The 20,948-nt window shown below is 40.4% G+C and overlaps 1 protein-coding gene across 1 annotated transcript in view; it reads left to right on the top strand.

Annotated features, from left to right (window-relative positions):
• Positions 1-20,587, top strand: part of MFAP1 (microfibril associated protein 1) — a 38,391-nt gene extending 17,804 nt beyond the window's left edge. The window contains exons 5-9 of the mRNA XM_085644359.1: positions 10,195-10,303; positions 14,752-14,912; positions 15,780-15,939; positions 18,607-18,696; positions 19,606-20,587. Of these exons, the coding sequence (XP_085500485.1) occupies positions 10,195-10,303; positions 14,752-14,912; positions 15,780-15,939; positions 18,607-18,696; positions 19,606-19,788 (703 nt within the window). The 3' untranslated portion in view covers positions 19,789-20,587. The remainder of the gene's footprint in view (positions 1-10,194; positions 10,304-14,751; positions 14,913-15,779; positions 15,940-18,606; positions 18,697-19,605) is intronic.
• The last annotated feature ends 361 nt before the right edge of the window (positions 20,588-20,948 follow it).

Here is a 20,948-nt window from a genome sequence, read left to right as displayed (position 1 = left end):
AAAAAAATTTAAAATTTTATTTAGGAATTGGGTAATGGCACAACCCCCATAAAGGTCGGCCTCCCTTTGCTTCCTTTTTTTTGTTTTTTTTGCCATTTATCCTCTGCTCCAGTCTTGAGACTGCCAATTGAAACCAACAGGTGTAGGGTTGCAGTTTGGGAATACACCATTAAAATGTTTTGTGAATAAGGGATATAGGCTTGGGTAAAGCAATAAAGGATTAGAATCTATAACAGGCCATGGACATACATTCAAGGTAGCATAGTCCTATTAAAAGATTGGAACATTGCAAATTGTAGTTGGCTGGCTTGCAGTCCTAAGAAGTGATTTAGAGAAACTTGGTTAGAGAAAGACATAAATGTTGTGCTTCAGGTAAAGGAAATGGTTCATAAAGCAAAACGAAATAATTTTTACCATGTATTTTTTTTTTTTAAATGGATAAATAAGACCGTGAATAGTACTTTATCAAAGTATTCTTGCTTTTGTACTTTATACAAATATTTTAGCATACTTAAATGTGCAATAAACACATTTTTCTAGACTTTGGATCGTGTCATAATATACGGCACAGTAAAACAGTTTATGAAACCCATTCTCACACAGTATTTTCTTTTTTATTTCAATAGGATTTTTATTGAGATTTTGCATAGAAAAGACACAAAACATAAGCACACAAAACTAAACATTTAGTCATACAGAAACATAGAATATGCACAAAGTCTGGTTTCTACGATCTACGGTACCTTCCGCTTCCCTCTGTTTCCTTTTATAGTTTGCCTTTCCCTTCTGTTCTTCTAGTAAGCGGTCTCGGGTATGTAGGAGGGGGAAAGGTGCCTGAGCTGCGGTAAGTGTATAGGAGCATAGAGAGAGAGAGAGAGAGAGAGAGAGAGAGAGAGAGCTTGGTGGAGTTGTTCTAAAAGCTAGGCGACAGGTGTCAGTATCGCCTTTTTCATGGGGGTTCATATGGGCCTAGGTACTTATCCATAGATGTCCACATCCCTCTGTTGGGCTGTCTCCACGGTGAGTCTCGTAGGGACATTGCGTCTGCCCCTCTGGGGTATGTTACCCCGTTTAGCCACCCTTTGAACGATCCCTTGGATGTGTCCTTCCACTTGTTTAGAATCATTTTAACCCCGGCAGTTAGCAAAAGGTCGAGTAGATCTCTATCTCTTTGTGACATTGGGGCTGTCGTGATAGGCGTGGTTACCAGGGTTGCAAACTCTGGATTAAGGGAACACCCTAGCATATCTGTTAGAAAGGTAAAAATTTTCCCCCAGTAGGTTTTAACTTTAGAGCAGTAAAAGATGAGGTGTGCCAGATCTCCTTTCTCACTGTTACAGTTCCAGCATAGGTCATTTGTGTTTATGCCCAGTTTCGCTAGGCGAGCAGGAGTCCAGTGTAGTTACTTTACTGTGTGTGGGGAAGGACCATAGTATTTGTGTTTCCTTTTCGCTTAGTGTTACCTCGCAGTGACACCCAGTAAGTTTGTGCTTTAACGTTGAGTCTTGAATTGTTTGGGCGCAGTAGTCTATAGATGTGTGACACTTGCTGGCCCGTTTTGTTAAGGCTAGACATGTACTGGAAGATTGAGGGCATGGCATTAAACAGTCTCGCTCTAGTCAATGCCGCTTTTATGTTTAGGAAGTTATATAGTTCAATATCGGGTAGGGTATGTTTGTTTTTAAGCGAGCTGAAAGTGATGGGTCTCCCTACATCCTCGAGTTGGATGGGAAGGGATATTCCTGCTTCCACCCATGTCTTCATATAGAGTGTTTTGCCTTTGTATTTTATTTTGTTATTTGACCATATCGACTCCCTTCTCGAGTTTGTTATTTTATTTTCTAACTTCTGGTCAACTTTCAGTAGGGTGTTTCTGGTGTTTGTAAGTATAGTGTTAATTAGAGTGTTGTGTCTGTTGGTTGTTAGAAGTGCTAGTGGTTCTAGGTTGTTTAGCATGGCTCTTTCTACTTTCAGCCACGCCGGTGTGTACTCCTGGTCTGGTAGAATCCAGTAGCTACCGTTTTTTGCTAGGAAGGCTGAGGGTTAGAGGGAGCATGTTAGTAAGGTAGTTGATCAGAGGTGTGACCATCATTTTAATTTTCAATCCTCCCCCCACCATATGATAAATTTCGGTGACCAACCCTCAAGCAGCTTCTTTATCTTGGTCAAAAGCATTTTCTCATTGCATTCTAGCGTGTTTTTAAGATCTTTATCGAAATAGACGCCAAGGTATTTGATGAACCCGGTTTGCCAAGTGAGGCGCGAGTCTCCCAATATGTCTCTAGTGGTATGTATGTTGAGAGGTTTACATTCCGACTTATCTCTGTTGCGTTTATAGCCGGAGTACGCCGAGTAACTCTTTATGGAGTACATGAGGGCCATGATGGAGGTTTCGGGGCTTTCAGTGACGACAAGAATGTCGTCCGCATATGCCGCTAGTTTCATTGTAGTAGCTTTAATGGCAAAACCCTTCATCTGATTGTTTGACTCAATATCCCTGATTAGTGGTTCTAGTGTAAGTAGGAATAGTGAGGGAGATAGTGGGCATCCTTGTCTTGTACCTCTGTGGAGTCTAAAAGGTTCGGAGATGGCCCTGTTGATCACTATGAGGGCCGTGGGTTTGTCATATAGTGCCATAACTTTCTTTATGAAAGCATTGCCTAGGTTGAAACTTCGCATGCAGTGTTCTAGAAAATGCCATGATACCCTGTCGAAAGCCTTCTCTGCGTCGAGTGCGATAGCCACTGCTGGATTGGTTTGCCTGGCTTCCCTATCGATAATGTAGCATAAGAGTTTGATGTTGTCGTGTGACATGCGTGATTTGAGGAAGCCCACTTGTGTGTTTCTCATCAGTTTTGGGAGTACCCCATTAAGCCTCACTGCCAGGATTTTTGCATATATCTTGCAGTCCACGTTAATCAGGGATGTAGACCTATAATTTTGTGGGAGTTGGGTGTTTTTGCCCTCCTTGGGTATGACTATAATATTCGCTTCGGACATTGGTTGCGAGATCTTCCTTGTCCCTTCGCAATGGTTGAAAGCTTTTTTCAACATTGGCTGTAGTAGCGTGTTAAATGATTTATAGAAGGTGGCTGTATACCCATCTGGTCCGGGAGCCTTATTAGTTTTAAGAGACTTAACTGCCATTTCTATTTCCGCTGTGCTAATCTCTTTCTCCAAACTAAGTGCGTCTTCTGTTTGTTGTTTTAGGGAGGTTCAGGTTGTTAAGATATTTGAAGCTGCCATTTTCATCCAGTGTTTGGTCCTTGTTATAGAGCTCCTGGTAAAAACCACTAAATGTGCGTTGGATTTCTTTATGTTGTGTGTGAGACATTATGGGAGTCTGTGATTGCAGAAATGGTGTGTTGTCTTTGTTTGTGTTTTAGGTAGGATGCCAGGATTTTCCCCGATTTGTTGGCTTCGCACAGGTTAATTGCCTTGTATTTGTTTACCCACAGACCTGCTCTCTCGCTTAGAATTCTGTTGAATTCGTATTTCTTCCTTGCAATTTCTGTGAGTGCCCCTACGTTCTTTGTGTCTGAGATGTGCGATGACTCTAGTTTTTGAATATCTAGCTCTAGTTGGTTTAATTGGGCCTTGGCTTTCTTGTTCATCCTGCCTTTGATGTCCATGATCGTTCCTCTAATTGTGTTTTTTAGGGCGTCCCAAATGATTTTGGGGTCCGAATCTGCTGTGTCGTTAATGTATTCATTTATGGCCTGTTCTATTCTGGTTCTATTACTTTGATCTTTTAAAACATCGCTGTTGAATCTCCATCTATGGGGATGGTCTTCGTTATGGCGGCCGTTTAGTAGTAGGCTGATACAGGAATGATCTGAGATTGTTCTCGTGGCTATATCTGTATTTTCTATTAGATGGGTGTGTGAGCCAGAGATCAGTATGTAGTCATTTCTGCTATACGAGTTGTGTGGGTTTGAGTAGAAGGTGTAATCTCTCGTGTCTGGGTGTTGAAATCTCCAGGTGTCTTTCAAGTTGTACTTGGTACATACGTTTTTAAGTACTTTATGCTCCCCCGGAGGTAGTGTGTGGCATTGTGATTGTCTATCTAAGGTGTAGTCAAGTGCCAAATTAAAGTCGCCTGCCAGCACTGTTGGCTTGTTTTGTGGGAGTGCATCCATCCTCTCTGATACGTTCTCCCAGAAGGTGGTATTGTCCGTGTTAGGACCATATATATTGAGTACATGACATTTTTTGTCTCCCCTTTTCAGGTGTGTCAATAGGATTCTTCCTTCTAGGTCGCATTTGTGGTCTTCTATGCTTATCTTGGAGTTCCTATTTATCAAGGTGATCACTCCACGCTTTTTCCCTATAGCTTGTGAGCATGCCATTTGCCTTACCCATTGTGCCCTAATCCGTTCTGCGTCATCCTGTGATAGCCTAGTTTCCTGGAGGAGGAATACGTCTGCTTTAGTTTTAGCTAAGTAGTCAAGTACTTTTTTCCTTTTGACTGGGTGGTTAAGGCCTTTAACATTTAGGGACACTATCTTCAGGTTGGATGAGAGTGATAGTGCATTACCTTGTTTGGGGGTCATTATGTGAGGTTAAGCTGAGGTTTTAAAGATCGGGCCCTGATCCCTTTCCTTATGCTATTATTCACGTTGGCTCCTGGTGTTTGGTGAGTGTTATCCCTGTCTCAGATCTCTCTCTTCGCTTTTACCCGTGCTCTGATCGCTCCCACCCTGTGCATGATTGTATCTGTGGAAAGAATGGAAAACAAGAGGGTACGTGGTGTAAATGCTATACTCGAGTGCTTGACAAAACAGTGCTAGTACTAACCTGACATAAAAAACAGATAACACCACCCGCAAAAACCCTCCCTCCCACCCCCCACCCCGCGTCCTACATCTTTGTTGAAATTTGGACGTGTTACAACAAAGCTCCCGCTCCATTTCCCCTGGGATGTTATTTCTATAATGCTTATCACCTTTGTGCCTCAAGTTACGTGCATCCTATTAACTCTATTAGCACCATAATTGGGCTGCAGGTCTGTGCTATAACATTGTCTTTTAAAAAAAAAGGATATTATTGTTCTACTGCTCGCTTCTAGTCATTAAAGAGGAAAGAGCGCATGACTGCGTCGGTGTATTCGAGGGATTGTTCCTCCAGGGTGCAAACCAGCTCCCAGTTCAGTCTTTCTTGAAGGTCGGTCCCGGATGGTGGTTCTTGAGGTAGTAGAAATAATACTCTTATTGAGGTAGATAGTAAGGATGAGGTAGACGGTTGATTGTATATATTTGTGTCCTGGTTTATAAAGGTGGAAGTAGCTTCACACGCTCTCTCCTAATTCTGGTGAGGCTCTTCTCTTGTTTGCATTTGTGTGCGATAGTTCCATTTCTTGTGTGGACGGCCCTCGTAAGTAGTTGGTTAGATCATTGGGGTCCTCAAAGATGTGCATTCTGCCCCTATCTGTGATTTTGAATTTCGTTGGACCTATGAAAGAGAAGAGGATGTTTTCCTTCCTCAGCTTTTCTCTTTGTACCAGGAACCGTTTTCTTATGTCCACTGTGTATTTCGAGTAGTCCTGAGTAAGGCTTATCTTTTGACCATTCCACATCAAGTTCTGTTTTTTCCTGGCCAATGCAAATATGGCTTCTGTATGCTGGAGTCTCAATGGTTTGCATATAATGGGCCGTGGCGCAACCATATTTGTTGGTCTATAGGCCGGAACTCTGTAGGCTTTGTCTATCTCCAGAGGCACATCGAACTTCAGGTTGGTGAGTTTAGGTATTATATCCTGTAGGAATGCCATGCATGAACCGTTTTTCTCTTCTTCTCCTTCTGCGATACCTGGGATCCTGATGTTCCCCTTTTTGTTGCGGTCGTCCAGCTCAGCTGTTTGTTTTAGCAGTATTGCTGTTGTTTTTGAGAGTTCTTGCAGAGCCTTGTTGGATTTTAGTTTATCTTCCACGTCGCTTACCCTCTGTTCCTCTTCCGCTTGTCTATTATTTGCTGCGTGTATGCCTGCTTTAACTTCAGCCAATTCCAGCTGTATAGCGTCCGTGGTTTGCTTGGTCGATTTCGGTAGATCATGTACGTCTTCCAATTTTTTTTAGATCATGTCCAACGTGCTGTTAATGTCTGGTCTTTGTTTGATCGAGGAATCCAGATTCTCACTCTTATTTTTTTTTGCTTGTTGCGTGGGCTTCCCATCGTTACCAGCCATCGCTGCTCGTCCCCTCTTCTCCTGTTGTAGGGTGAGCTTTCCTCTGACCTTCCGCTCTATGATTGGTTCTCTTATAGGTCTTCTTTGTTTTAGATTGTCTTTAGCTTCCTGATTCTACTCTGTGTCTTCGATTTGCCGTCTGGTATTGTGCTCTGAATGGCGAATATGACCAGTTGGTCTATGTATGTAGGCTGTATGCTAGTTATAAGTCTTGCTGTGCTGCACTGTGGGAGCAGGTTATTCCCCACTATGCATCTCGCTGAGTTTCGCCGTTCTGCAGTTAATCTTATTTTTTACGGTTCCTTGTAAGCGGTGTCTTTTGGTGCTGTTGAGTAATGATCTTTCGCTCTGTGTTTGTCCTGTGCTTTCCTGGGCTGTGATCTGGGTCTCTCCTGGAATCTCTTGGGCTGCGCTCCCCTTCCGATTGTTACACTGGGCTTAGCCGGTGGGGTGATATGCCATAGATAACACTGTAGTCTGGCGCGAGTAAAGCCTGTGGAGCGGATTGGGGAGAACGGCCGTGCTTTGGCTCCTTTCTCCTTATGTTATCTTGTTGTTCCCCCAGAAATTCGTTCCTGTGCGAGGCATGGGAGCTTTACGTTGTTTCTCTGCTCGTTGTTAGTGGTACGTCGCCCCTCGCATGTTATGCTGGACGAGCGAGTTGTGCTTGCTTGAAGATTATCGCTGTTGTAGTGCGTTTTCTAAGATGGCGGCGCCCAGCCGATAGTTTCAGATTCACTCAGGGAGAGTTGGAGCGTTAGTCGCACCTCTGCTCTTCCACTAGGCTTCGGTGCGCAGTAATGTCACAGTTTATAATGTGAACCCTCTCCTATATACGCGGGTTCTTCCTCTTCCCTCTCTGCTGTCTAGGCAAGTCTTGGTTGTTCACCGTGCCTATTGCATTGTTAATGATTCCCCAAAATGGCAGCCCCCATCAGCCAGTGTCGGTTTCGCCTGCTATTTTTATCAGACCTCCGTTTGTCCCTAAGTCAGCGCTGTCAATTCCGCGATATCGTATGGAGTTTCAGCAGCACTGACCTTGCGTGAGAGTGAACAGGTTGGTTGCAGGGATCACTGTGTGCGTGGCTGCCTCTGGGTTCTGCCTCGGGGTAGTTCAGCTTGCGGCCACCATCTTGGATCCTCTTCTCCTCTCCGTGCAGGGTCTTTCCCTCTTGGGTTTCCTCCTCCCTCGTTGCTTGCTCGATTGATTTGCGCGGCACAGCAGGTTCTCTGCTTGTTCCGACGTAGTCTGGTGTCACTGCCTTCCTGTTTCTCTCAGCGCATATATGTTCTTTTGTTGTGCTCGCTCCCCGGGTCAATGGAGCTATGGAGCCACGCCCCTCACATAGTATTTTTACAGCCCACTAGAGCAGGGGAACTTTAGTGTTGCCACGCACTGAGGATTACCTTGAAAAATCAAAGTACTCTGAAAATTGAGCAGTTGATTAAGTAAACATTTGTCCTATGAACCCATGGGCATCTGCCCATGGTAATGAGTTTGCTCTGTTAAAGCAGATGCTTATTTTTGCGTTTGCCTGCTTGTAATACATATGCTGTTTACTAGATGGTCTTGGACTCTTTCAACCTGCAAGTAAATAGACGTAGTATAGAGCAGAATCTAGAGCAGAACAATTGTAGAAAATAGAAAACATCAGTACATATGCCAATAAAAAATCAGGGGTTTTTTCAGTGTAAAGCATGGCTCAAAAAGCTCTATCTCCACTTCTAACCCCGACTCTCCACGACCCCTCTATGACCAAAAATAATGGATTTGAATGTCTTAGCACCTCTATACAGTTAGTAGGGCAGATTCCTTAAGCTTGCAAGAGCTTTATTAGATATATTGTGTGTTATGGGGAAATCAGAAGATGTGACGTGTGCTTGTCTCCTGATGGACAGGATTGCTTGGCTAACTTTCGATTTTGTGTTTGATTCTCTCTAGTTGCCTGAAGGAAAGCACATCCGTTTCTCTTCCTCCCTTAATGCCCACCTAGATTTCGGTAGAAAAGTTGAGTATTCAGCTTGTTGTGGGGCAAAAAGCACTGAATGGGGAACAGAGTGAGACAACTTTCAGTTAGAGTTGGAACAGAGTCTTGGCAGCTGTGCCTCATGCTGTACACGCCTTCTAGTGCTCTTTTGTGTACAAGTGGTATGTTTCCTTTAGCAGGGAGCTAGTGTTCACTGCCCCTTAAAAACGTTTAGCTCTATAGCTGTCTAACTGTTATAGTTATTCTGTGTGTGGGAAAGCAATAGCTTCTTACAACTTTTTCTTAATGATCTACTGGCCTTGCTGTCTCAAGTGTTCCACTAACATTTCAACCTATTCCAATTCAGGATGGCCCCATCTTAATGGTGTCGTATTTAGTGTGCTATAAAAAATATCTCTTGCCTGAGATTGTGTGCTGGTCGGGAAAGCACCTGGTTACCATTAACTTGCCCTTTTTCAATACATTGTACTGTTTTGACACACTGTAAATTCATTATCCTCATCCCTTTGACTCTGGTCTCTGTCTCACAGTTATGTATGCTTTTTGGTCTCGGTTTTGTCAGTGCAGTTGTCAGATTGCTAACAATATATATAGTGGACTTTTGGCCCCTCTTTCAACTATTTTCTTTCTTCGACCAGCCTTTGCCTTAAAACTTTGTCAATCATGTCTTGGCTCATTAAGCGGACCATTCATCTCACCTAATGCTATTGGCAATTTGTGGGTATCCTTCCGCCTGCACTAGTGTTTGCTTTGAGCTGCACAACAGCCAGGCCTTTCAGTTAGCCTGTTTTACAAGTATAGCCCTCTTTGTTTGCTCCAGCTGTTGCTCCCTCTCCTGGGTCAGGCTTCAGTATGTCCGCATTGTATGCATTAGCACACTGGACCCAGACCTACTTAATTTGCCAACGCTTGTTAATAAAGTACACACCATGAAATAAATTGGCTCTACCTACAGTTCTCATTAGGAGATGATGAGAGCAGACAGTGAAGTTGTAAGATAAATCAGGACAACAATGAGAGGAATTGAGCTAGTAAACTAGTGATTCCAAAAAAGCAGTTGACTTTTTGCTCCCTCTCATTCATGCGCTACAAAGGTTATTGTTCCTTCCTCCCAAATTAATGTGTTTACCTCCTGATTGCACTGTAGAACAGATGCAACGGGCATTGTATGTTAAACCCTCCCTATGATGCCAAGAGACGGCCCCTGGCTGTTCCTTCATTAGTTTAAGTAAAGCTGCAGGAGTTTCTCAACATTTCTATCTTCACGGTGTTTTATAGCTCATGCACTGAGCATGGTCCCTTTTGGTAGTGGTTGCATTGTCACACCCATGAAATGCAAAAATCTTAAATAATTGAATATATATCTTGGTTATTTTTAGATGACTTTATGGTCAAATGGCTCTAATTCATGCAAACTTGCTGTAGCAAATGTTGGTAAGAGAAGTAAAAGCTCAAAATGGAGAAAATGGTTAGCAAGGCATGAGAAATAATTGAAGTGGCCTTGATAGTCTTCAGAGTGGGAAGGAGGAGTGTACTTGCTTGGATTTGGAGAGTGACAAGAAAATTAAATCTAATAATTCTATACCCGGCTACCAGGTTTTAGCGCTCCTAACTCGCCTCTATAGATTGCCTTTAACTGTAATACTACACAAAGGAGGGAGGTGTAGATGTATACAGCAAGTGGAGAGTGGGTGGATCCTGAGCAAAATATCCATCACATGCTGTTGCCTAACTAACCCAAATGATTGCTAGCTCGAACTTCACTTCTCTCTACTAATCTAAGGACAATGAGGGCCGACAGTGGATATTGCCTTTTTCATGTGGAAGGAAAAACGGAACTTCTTTACCAAGATATTTCTCATTTTGATATGTCTGTTGGACTTTGAACAAAGCCATCGAGAAGGTGCTTTCTTGACTTGTGTTTCTGCTTGTGCAAATATACTTGTACCTACTTTTATAGGATACAATAAATATACTGCTATTGTATAAGTGGTTATGTTTTCATTAATATGCTACTTACAGGAAGGATCGTGTGACGGTCCAAGAGAAGGAGGCTGAAGAGCTTCGACTGAAGGAGGTAGAGCAGGAGAACAAACGCATGGCAGAGGAAAGACGAAAATACTCTCTTAAGGTAATCCATCTTTCGGTTAATGAACACTTTATAATTCGTCAGTTGACCTCTGTGGGTTAACATTTGCTGCAGATGTGCTGATTTGGCGCAGCACATTAGCATGAAAGTTACAATTTAATGTGTTAATCCCAACCTCAAAATTACACGTTTTTTCTTGGCTGGACAAATCGCTTGATCACACATACCTACCTAGGAATCCTATTCGTATCAGGCTGGTTTCATGATCTTTTGTCTCAGCCAGCCTCACCTGTAAGCTGTAATAACACATCATACTCCATTATTTGATGAATAGTGACACTATTCTCCTTTTTTCAGTCAGTGAATGACATTGCCTGCTCATCATAATAGATTTTCTTATCGCATTTCACACTGTTGATCTCCTCACACTTGGGCACAATGATGAAAGGCTTAAAATACTTCACATCTCTCTGGATAAACATTACCAGTACCTCTACAGGGCCTCTTCTAGATTCCTTTAAATCCTTCAGGAGTCCATTTTAATACCCATGATATTAAACCTTTATGGAACCTCTGAAATCCTTCTTCACTTTACGGAATCCCCATAAATGAGTAGAACAAGAATATTGAACTATACCTAATAATATCATAACCCTGTCACTCACAACTTCTTTATATAAAGATTAAGCCTAACAATTTACGCTTCTTTCCATCACCTGCCTACCAGCACCAACTATTTCGCCTTTCGTTATTACTCATTCTGATGGTGGAAATTTAAGGTTTTTTCTCAAGGATAGTTGATGGATAATGTTGTTTAACCTTAGTGTCTCAAATTATTTTGCATTCCAATTGTATAACCTAGATATTCTCTTTGTAAACTTTATTGTTCAATGATCGCTTCTTGGAAAAGTCAAGACTTGCAGGAGGAGGTGGTTTATGTGTGGAACGTGCATACGGTATGACTCAGTAACTAGAATCAATAAATCTCATGTCACGGCAGCGCGAAGACTCACAAATAGTTTAATTTGCATTTATGAAATGTAGGGTAGGTAAAAACCACAAAATGAGAAGGTCCCACTACCTTCTCTGCTGTGATAAGGGTCCCTTCAAATAACCGGGAACTCGAAGAATAATCTGCCTGTGGAGTCAGGTAGTTCTATGTAGCTTTGTCACTTCCCTTTCTTTGTAATAAAGGTGCCAAATAGTATGATACATTATGTGCTTTGATCATACGTCCTAAAATTATGGAATAGTACATGACCACATTTTGCAGGTTTATCAATTTTATGAGCAATGGAACGTAATTGTGTGGCCTATTTATTTTATAGTCAAAATTTGTGGCTATGATTATGGTGTTATATGTTTGAGTCAATTATCCAAAAGAGATAAAGCTGTATAAAATGCTGAGACTGCTTTAAGAATGGGCATTTTAAATGTAACAGAAGCTATTCAAAATGTTATTCTCCTCAAATTAATGGTCTGTGTTGCGCAGAAGCATGGGCATGCAATTTTATTAGCACTTGTCCTTTCTGCCTCCCAGAATAAAAATAATTTGCGTGTAACATGTACAATCTTTCAATCGCCTGAAAAGATACCCATGTACGTCTTCAAGGGCTGTGATGCGTACTTACTGTCCTGCATCTGGAAGCCGCACTTAACAAATAATTTTGCACACTTTAGTAAATCCCTCAGTAGCAGACCGTATGTGATCCAAAACATCGTCTTTTAGAGATGCATAATAGGTTATTCTTCTAAACCTATGGTTACCTCTTGGTGCTCTGAAAAAACTGTAACTTTAACTTGCATTTGCATAAACGGTGAAGAAAGCATGTTCATGTCTAAGAAATCATCTCATTAAATCCTGAAATTACATTTGAATAAGCGAGGCTTTTGTTCACGGCTGACACTGGTCTACATATATGAGCACCATCTGGCAAAAATATTCCACCTCTTTAATGTTCGAGTCATCTGGCAAGGGCGACCAATTAACTTCTGTAGTCAGTAGTTGTATTGCATTTCATGTGCAGCATTTTTATTAACTTTTTAGTCTTTTTTTTTTTTTGTTTATTAATGTTTGGGCTAAAACAAATCTAAAATATTTGTTAAAATTTGAAAGTTTTACAGTCAGATGGTGAACAGTACATCAGGTATGGCAAATCCATAGTTGTACTGCATATCCTCTAGCCACATATCATACCCAGCTCCATTGCAATTGTGTGAATAAGTAGGCCTTTTGTTCAATTTCCCAGCAACCCTTGGTGCAAGGAAGAGTATTTTAGGGAGTTTGATTCCCAGCTGCTAAGTCTGCCAAAAAATAGTTATGGCCCAAATTGTTTTAAACACCCATCACCTAAAAGTGAACTGCTGCCAAAGAAGCAGTCCAAAGTTAAACTTGCGGTGTCCTGTTAACAAAGCTACCAGACTTGTGCAAAATGCCTTCCTCCAAGGACGCTCAAAGTCGTTTCTTGTACATTTGAAAACAGTTTTCTATACATTAAAGCCTGACCAGCCAAAGGTGACTGAATATAAAAGAGATGGCACCTAGCTGAACAAGCATCCGAATCTCAGAAAACACTATTTGCCAAAGAAGTTAATATGCATCAGGTTGCTTTGTTGCCAAAAACTTTCCTCTCAGGGTATTCCAGCTGATAGAAATGACGTCACTAGTAGTATCAAAGTAATGCCTACGTTGCTAGGCTCCAGTTCAACCATGACACCATTGTAAGTCTAAGATGAGCCAAAAGGGTCAGAAGTTAAAGGAGGCTGCATCATAAGTCAACTAAACAGTGCATTTGTCGTAACACCAAGGTGGGCGTACCTATAAACTTCCTTTTTCCCCAGGCAGTGCCTGTAAACCTGCTTACCGTCTACAGCTTGGAAAATAGTCAGGTGTTCCATGAACCTCTCCCAGACATGCATAGAAGGGTTCCACATTCAGAACAGTCTAACCTGCCATAGACATGTATTTGTTTTTTTTTTTGGGGGGGGGGGGCCCTTATCCTTTCCCAGGAGTTGGCACACATAATATATCTTGATTAGTAAAGTATTTTTATTTTTAAAAGCCAAACTAGTTCAGAATATATGCAAAATAACAAATAACAAATTCTCACAATTGTTTAGGGCAACACGGTATGGAGAGCATACATTTAATGAAAAGAGATGACAGTATTCTCAAGAATTCCCTTTTCTCCTGGCTCTCTCTTTATAACCATTAACATCTAAAAGGTTTGCCATCATAATAGGTGGAGGACCTCATTGGTGAGTGCGGGATACCCTCTGCTTGCAAATCCAGGCTCTGAGATCTGAGCTGATAATCAGCCATTGTCCTTCGATCAAAAAACTTTCTGGATGCAAGCACATGCGCCTGTCTGACTTGGAAAGCTTGAGGTGCCATATATTTACTGTTTAGTCAAGGAATCGTTGAATGTATCCATATGACAGCCTGTGTATATATGTATCTATATACATACTGAAAAAAACAGAGGTTATATTAATGTTCTAGTTAGGTGAATGTCAGTGACAACATTAACGTTTTGTCCTAAAAAAACAACAGAAATTCACCAGTTATTGTTAGCATAGCTAATTATAACTTGCGCCCCCGCCATGCACTGCTTGTGATCTCAGACATTACATCACTCACATGATATGTCTTAAACTACATATGTCTATGATGACATAGGACATGTCATAAGTGATGTCATATGGCCGGGCACGGCAGGAGCGCAAGTTATAGTTGGCTGTGCTAAATATTTCTTGTGATTTCTGTGGTTTTTTTGTTGTTCAAAGCGTTATGTTGCCTCTGACATATTTACCTAACTTTAAAGTTACTTTTCTCTTTGGTTTTACAGTGAATCTTAGGTATTTTATTAGCATATAGTATTATTTTATCACCATACGTAAAGCCAACTTCCCGCAGCGCAGTACCTGGCCTGCAACCAAATCCCCCAGTAGGTAGCCAGCCTCGCTGATTTGTATATGGCTGGGTCCAAACTGAGGTGGCATTGTGGATGGAAAATGATGGATTGGAGTGCGGCCCTGAGCGATTGCCAGTGGCTGAGATTAATTCAGGCATTCCATCCGTCACCTTGTTACAGATGAATGGTGGGCACCAATGCAAAATAATGTATAAACACACAACTCACCTGCATTGTCTGAATGCACTGTTCAGGAACAGATAGTAAGAAAATGTGTGCTATTTAATGGTTCTTGCACCAACTTTTGAACCTTGTACTGACCTTAACTAAAACATAAGATCATTAAAATTGCAGGAAGCGGGTACAGAGTAAAACATCTTATTAAGTTAGAAATCTTAGACCACACTGACACTCTGCGCAATACTAATGTAAAAGAACTCCTTGAAAGAATTTTCAATAAAATTATCAAGACCGAGAAATTGCGTGTAATCCGCCCTTTTATTCCTTCTCTCCTGATGAACGAATTGTGATTAATATTTGTCACTTTTTAACCTTTTTATTGACTGCTCCTCATAGATTGTAGAAGAAGAAACTAAAAAGGAGATTGAAGAGAACAAACGTTCGTTGGCTGCGCTCGATGCCTTGAACACAGATGATGAGAATGATGAGGAAGAGTACGAAGCCTGGAAAGTCAGAGAGTTGAAACGCATCAAACGAGATCGTGAGGAGAGAGAAGCGTAAGCAGTTCTTATCTTGTAACACTTTTTACTAAAGTCTTCATTGTTTTCTATGACGTCTAAAACTCACTTGCGAGCTATATCATAGATAGAAAATTCTACTCGCTATCTTTGTCACAATGAGAGTAGAAGGCAACGTACATAAAGAAGAAAACCATTAAGAATGAGTGTGAAATATAGAAATTCCCACGTTCAATTACCTTTTTGTGTATATGGAGTAGCCACAAACTTACTTTTCAAGAATAGGATTACTATACGACTCCTGTCATCATGGACACTATTTTTTATTTCTTACAAGTTAAAATGTACTAAGCCTAGAATACCTAAACTGCATTAGTTAAAGGAAAGGCCATGACCAGGAAATGGCACCCCTGATGACATGGAACCATAATCGAATGATTGCCTCTTGACACTTAAGTAAATGTTGCATTTCTTGGCAGCCTTACGCTGCTTTTGCTGGCGAAGTAATGGAACCCTCAGCAAACCTATTCCTATTTTGTATTATTGATGCCCTGCAGAGTACATGATTGATTATTGAAAATTTCCTATCCAATTTATGAGAACTATTTTGGTATGAAATTGTAACCGATTACTTATTTAAGATGTTTTTTGGATGTGCCACATACAACTGACAGCGAAGATCCAAGGGAAAACGTAGTTGCTGTGGTCCTGTAGTTTAAACATCTTTTTAGCCTGAGGTGATGTGGCAGTCTTATTAAACTATACTCTGAGTAATTCAAGAAATTAATCTAGTGCTTCCAATAGCTATTTATTTTAAGCTAATTATCTCTATCAGCTCATAATTTATCCTCGCTGTCCTATTTTTGAGTATTCCAAACTGATATGGGCCACACTGTTTTTTGACAGGATTGAGAAAGAGAAGGCTGAAATTGAGCGCATGAGGAATATGACAGAGGAGGAGCGTCGGGCTGAACTACGAGCCAATGGCAAGGTCATCACCAACAAGGCTTTGAAAGGCAAATACAAGTTCCTGCAGAAGTACTACCACAGAGGAGCCTTTTTCATGGTATGGCATATAAGGAGATTTCTTATAACTTGCCAAATGCCTTCAGACAGTAACTTGATTATGCTTTATGGCAAATTGAAACGTATTAGAGCTTAGAGCTGTGGAGATTGCTTGAAACCCCAACAGCTAGGCTACAATTAGCGAGTGTGTGATGTGGACGGTAGGCCTTAGTTTTTTAGTTTTTATTTGTAATTAATTACTTTATTTGTGAATGAATCCCATCAGAAATGCTGCACATATTAACATTTAGTCCTTGGTCATAGAAAGTTTATATAGATCAGTACCTGCTTGTGTTGAATAGACAAGTAAACCGCACACATATATATTTTTACACTACACACATTTACAATTACGGGCAAAGGGAGGCGATGGTTTGCACCTGTTCTTAGGGTTCCAACTTCAGCAACTCATCCACTAGACAACATTTCATCTCCATATGTCGGTGACTGACTGTGTAAATTTGTGCTGGATCCTCTAAAAAACATTACACAGTGTATTGTAGAAACAGACTTTTCTGTCTCCCAGTGCAGATTAAAAGACCTTCTTTTAGACTGTGTTCATCATTAGTCTGAGGCAAAAAAATAAGTAGAAGCCTAATTATATTTTGTTTTTCTTTTCATTCATGAAAAAACATATGCTACAGTTACGATTTTGGGCAACCTTTATATGCTGCTTGTGGAGTTTCTATAATGTGTCTCTGTAGTATTATGGTAGTATGAAGCTGTCTATCTATATGTAGTCTAGGACATAGCAGTGTGGGAAGGCTGGGTGGTAGGAAAGTTGTGGAGGTTAATATGTGACTTTAGCCAAATTCTGATGTTTGTAGGGAATTCTTGATAGGAAAACCATTGTTGGATCCGACACCAAAACAACAACAACGGCGGACCCTCTGTGCTGCACCTCGTGCCAGTTCCTATAAATATAGCCGCTGTGCAAGCAACCCCTACACCAGCCGCTGAGTGGCGCCACTGTGTTCCAGATCAAAGATTCATAAGCCAAATGGGGGTGCACAGCTCAAAAAGAAGTACAATAGGCCAATATAAAGAGAATAGTAACTTCTTTATTTGAAAATATATATATATATTTTTTTAATAAACTTGAGACATTCCAGCCAACGCATTTCGTTCCCATATAGGGAACTTCCTCAGGGCTGTAAAGATATAACAAAGGTACATAAAAATAACATATAGACTAAAACTGGACAAAAACGGCACAAGACTACAGTTACATAACAAAGTTTGTCACTGAACCATTGTTGAATCCACTCATGTCACACCACCCTGAACTCCTTGGAGCCTAGTTGTAAGAAATGTTTGGGTTTGGTATCTTTCTCTGGAGGACAGCCAAACCCAGTCCAAATACCGCAGCTACCCTCCTCACACGAATGGGTCAGTTTGCACAACAAAATCTTGATGTCTCCACGTTGCCTTTTGGGGCATATCTTGATGCAGACAATAGACCCAGTCACACACATGGGGTACTGTTTTTTTTAATCGCGAGTAGAATTATTTTTATAATTGAATACCTCTTCACATTCTAAATGCAAGCCACGGTACAATACAGAACACATTTTGCAAAATGCCACCTAAATCATGATGTTATAGATAACTCAAAATTTAAGAACTGCACAAATTACCATCTTTCCTAAAGTTAGTATCTCGGGAACATTTTTAAAAAAACTGCATATAATTCCTTCATTGGATTTTACCATATGGATAGATGCATAGCCAATCTAAAACTAATTATAAATTGCTTGCTCTGGTATTCAAATGTTTTGGTCATCTAACAAAGGCTGTCTGTCCCCGAGACCTGAAGGGTGTAACGGAGAAAACGGTGTTATTAGTTTTGAAGATTTATTTCAAGAAGGAGTTTCTTTGGACAAACTGTTAGTGATCTACACAAATGAGTGACCTTGTTGAATTCCGAATTTTGTCTACTTTTCAGAAATATATAGCTTTCGTAGTTCACTCATTGGTTTCACACACGTTTCAACCATAAACTACAAATAGGTAGAACCACAAAAAAGACTACCGCTTCAAAAAATGCAAAACTTCTGGTAAACGTTTTTTTTTTTTTTTTGTACTACTCTACCTGTCCCTGACAGTTGAGAAGATGATCTTGGTAGAGCAAATCTCTTTTTGGTGCTGAAAAACCACTACACATTCTTGCGCTGCACTTTTCCCCCACATTTCAAAGATAAACCCAACATTTTGCTGCATTTTAATGATATTCTCTGTTCCCCCCTAGGTACTTTTAAAAATTAGTCGCTGCATAGTCTCTGTTCCCTTCCCAGAAAATCCCTTTTGTTGCATAACCATGACTAATCTCAGGAGATTAACTGATGCTTGGTTGATGCCCTCAAATAAGAGGACTTTTTCTCTGTCTAGGTCAATTTCTGTTTGGGTGGAATGCTATTGTAGCACAACAATGCCAGGTGAATTTATTTTTGAGGCAGTTGTTTTTTTAGGGCTTTCCTCCAAAACAACAGGCTCTCTTTGTTGGTTGGTTGAAAATGCCTTCCTCCTTTATTTGGAATACTGTTTGTAACCTCTGAGTGACTAGATGGTAGTATATGTTGTACGAATGAATGCAGTTTGGGTTTTACCTATATTTATTTTTGGTATGCCGTATGAAGGTAATTTCGAATTGTGATCTGTTTCTTCTTAGGATGAAGATGAGGATGTTTATAAGCGTGATTTCAGTGCTCCGACATTGGAGGACCATTTTAACAAGACCATCCTACCTAAAGTCATGCAGGTAAATTTGAATTAATCATTTCTTTTTTTATATTCACATGTGAGTTTTATGTGATATACCTTTGCATGTACTGTTACGTTTTCAGTGCTATTATATAGAAAATACATTAATCAAATGTTTAATTCTAGTCTTGATTTTGGTAGAACCATTAACTTGATCCCCAGTATCACCAACAACGATGAATCAGTTTTAAGTCTGCTTAAAAACTCTGTCACTGTTTGTGCTGCACGTCAGAGGGTTTGAAGTAGTGTAGTTAATGTGATCTCCGAAAGGATCTGATGTTTATTTCTACTTGCAACAGAAGTGCCTTTTTAAGTCTTTTAGACGGGTTAATTTTTTTTTAAGTACGTTGGGAACTGCATTATCTCTCTTCCTCCATACTGACGTAATTAGTAACATTTGTGCAAAATTGAGAAGCCGATTATAATTTCCAGTTAGAGCGCGCTGCACAGGCGAGTTATGTAACAGGTATTTCGGGTGGCCCATGCTTACATGGACGCAGCTTCTTTTTTGTTGAAATCAAGAACCAGTGAAACACTATACTATGCATTCTGATGCAGTGTTACTAGCAGTTGTTTTGCGCTGCATGCGATTCACACATGATGTTAATCTTCATATGGATTGCTAACATCCGATTCTTGTATGAAGCTGAAGATATTGAGATACAGTCTGCACTCCTTATTGGTGTATAGACCCATCTTTCCCTGTTTCTCTTCATATTAGCTTTATTCAATGGAAATGGAGTCTTTGAATATTTATTGTCTATGTCCCAAAACCTTTTGAGGCATGTTACCAGGTTTAAAAGGTCTGCAGTGTGAGATACTTGAACTTCTTTTTGGGCAAAGTTTACTATATTTGGACTTTTCTAGAAAGTTGGTTTTCCTGATCTTTTTTTCTTTTTCTTCTTAGGTCAAGAATTTTGGACGCTCCGGCCGAACAAAATATACTCACCTGGTTGATCAGGACACAACATCCTTTGACTCTGCTTGGGGGCAGGAGAGTGCACAGAACACAAAGTTCTTCAAGCACAAGGCAGCTGGAGTTCGAGATGTGTTTGACAGACCATCAGTCAAAAAGAGAAAGACCAACTAATGTGTCAAAGCTGCCTTCTCAGAAAGTGTCTGGACAGTTTGAAACACACCACATGCAGGCCCTCTTTCTGAGATGCAGAAGATCAGACTTTAAACTTGTTCTTATTCGTTCAAGAGTATTGGATGCCAGATTCATTGCAATTATGGGACCTCAACTTTTTTTTATGTGAGCAAAAATGTTCCTGTCCATCCTAGAACGGTGCAGATTGCATTACAAGTTTGCTATCCCTTTTCTATCTTTTTTTTCTTGTATTGGCCCTAGTTGCATTCCTGCAGAGTATGCTGTGACAGATTTGTGTTTTACCTTTTCTGAAAGAATGTCCTTCATGACGTTCTAAATAGCATCTTCAATTGTACTTGTGGAAAGCATAGTGGATGTGCAGTTTCATGTCGCTGAAACTATTGCGGAAGCTGGCCTCACAAATTCATATTTATAAAATGTCTGCAGCTGTGTGTTTTCTTAACAAAAGAAAATACCCATGTTCCTTCTTTATTTGCCTTTCAAATGATCTCCATCTAACTTGAGCTGGATTTAAGTGAGAAATAGCTCCTCTACTATTCCAGTCACACAAGGACTGCATTATTGGTATACTGTTGCAATATTTTTGTACGTTACTAAAGTTTTCAAAGAAACGTGTTCATTCATGCCACTGATTACAATTTGTAATGGGAGCTTGTGAGGGAGGAGTTAATTATGGTCCACCATATACTTAAAAGTGGTTTTATAGTGAAAAATGGCTATTCTTCTAAAGTAGAAAAGCCAACCCCTTTTTCGTCAAATTAAATTATATGCCACAGTATGTATTTGTGTGTTTTTGAGACTGGAGCTAATTAATCTTTCCATAGATTGTAAAAAAAATGACTACTCCTTTTCACAAACCCATTATGAAATATTTTCAAAAGCATTTTGAAAATATGCTCACGTTTGTGTTTTTATTTTAAGTGACAGTTGGATTAATCCTTAGAAGAGTCCGGGATGCTTCCAAATTGGCAGTCTCTGCTGGGTATTCAGTTCTGTTTTTGCTGCAGGATAAAGTTCTACAGACCTTTAGTTCCCTGTAACATCTCAAGCAATGAACCAATGTCCACCATTAGTCATCGGGGGTGGCTCTAACCCTTTTGTTTTTTAATACCACACATGGCTCTCAGAGGAGTGGTGTT

Source organism: Triturus cristatus, chromosome 3_1 (assembly GCF_964204655.1).
Source record: "Triturus cristatus chromosome 3_1, aTriCri1.1, whole genome shotgun sequence".
Taxonomy (NCBI): domain Eukaryota; kingdom Metazoa; phylum Chordata; class Amphibia; order Caudata; family Salamandridae; genus Triturus; species Triturus cristatus.
Note: the sequence above shows the minus strand (reverse complement) of the source record. Positions and strands in the feature narration are given on the sequence as shown.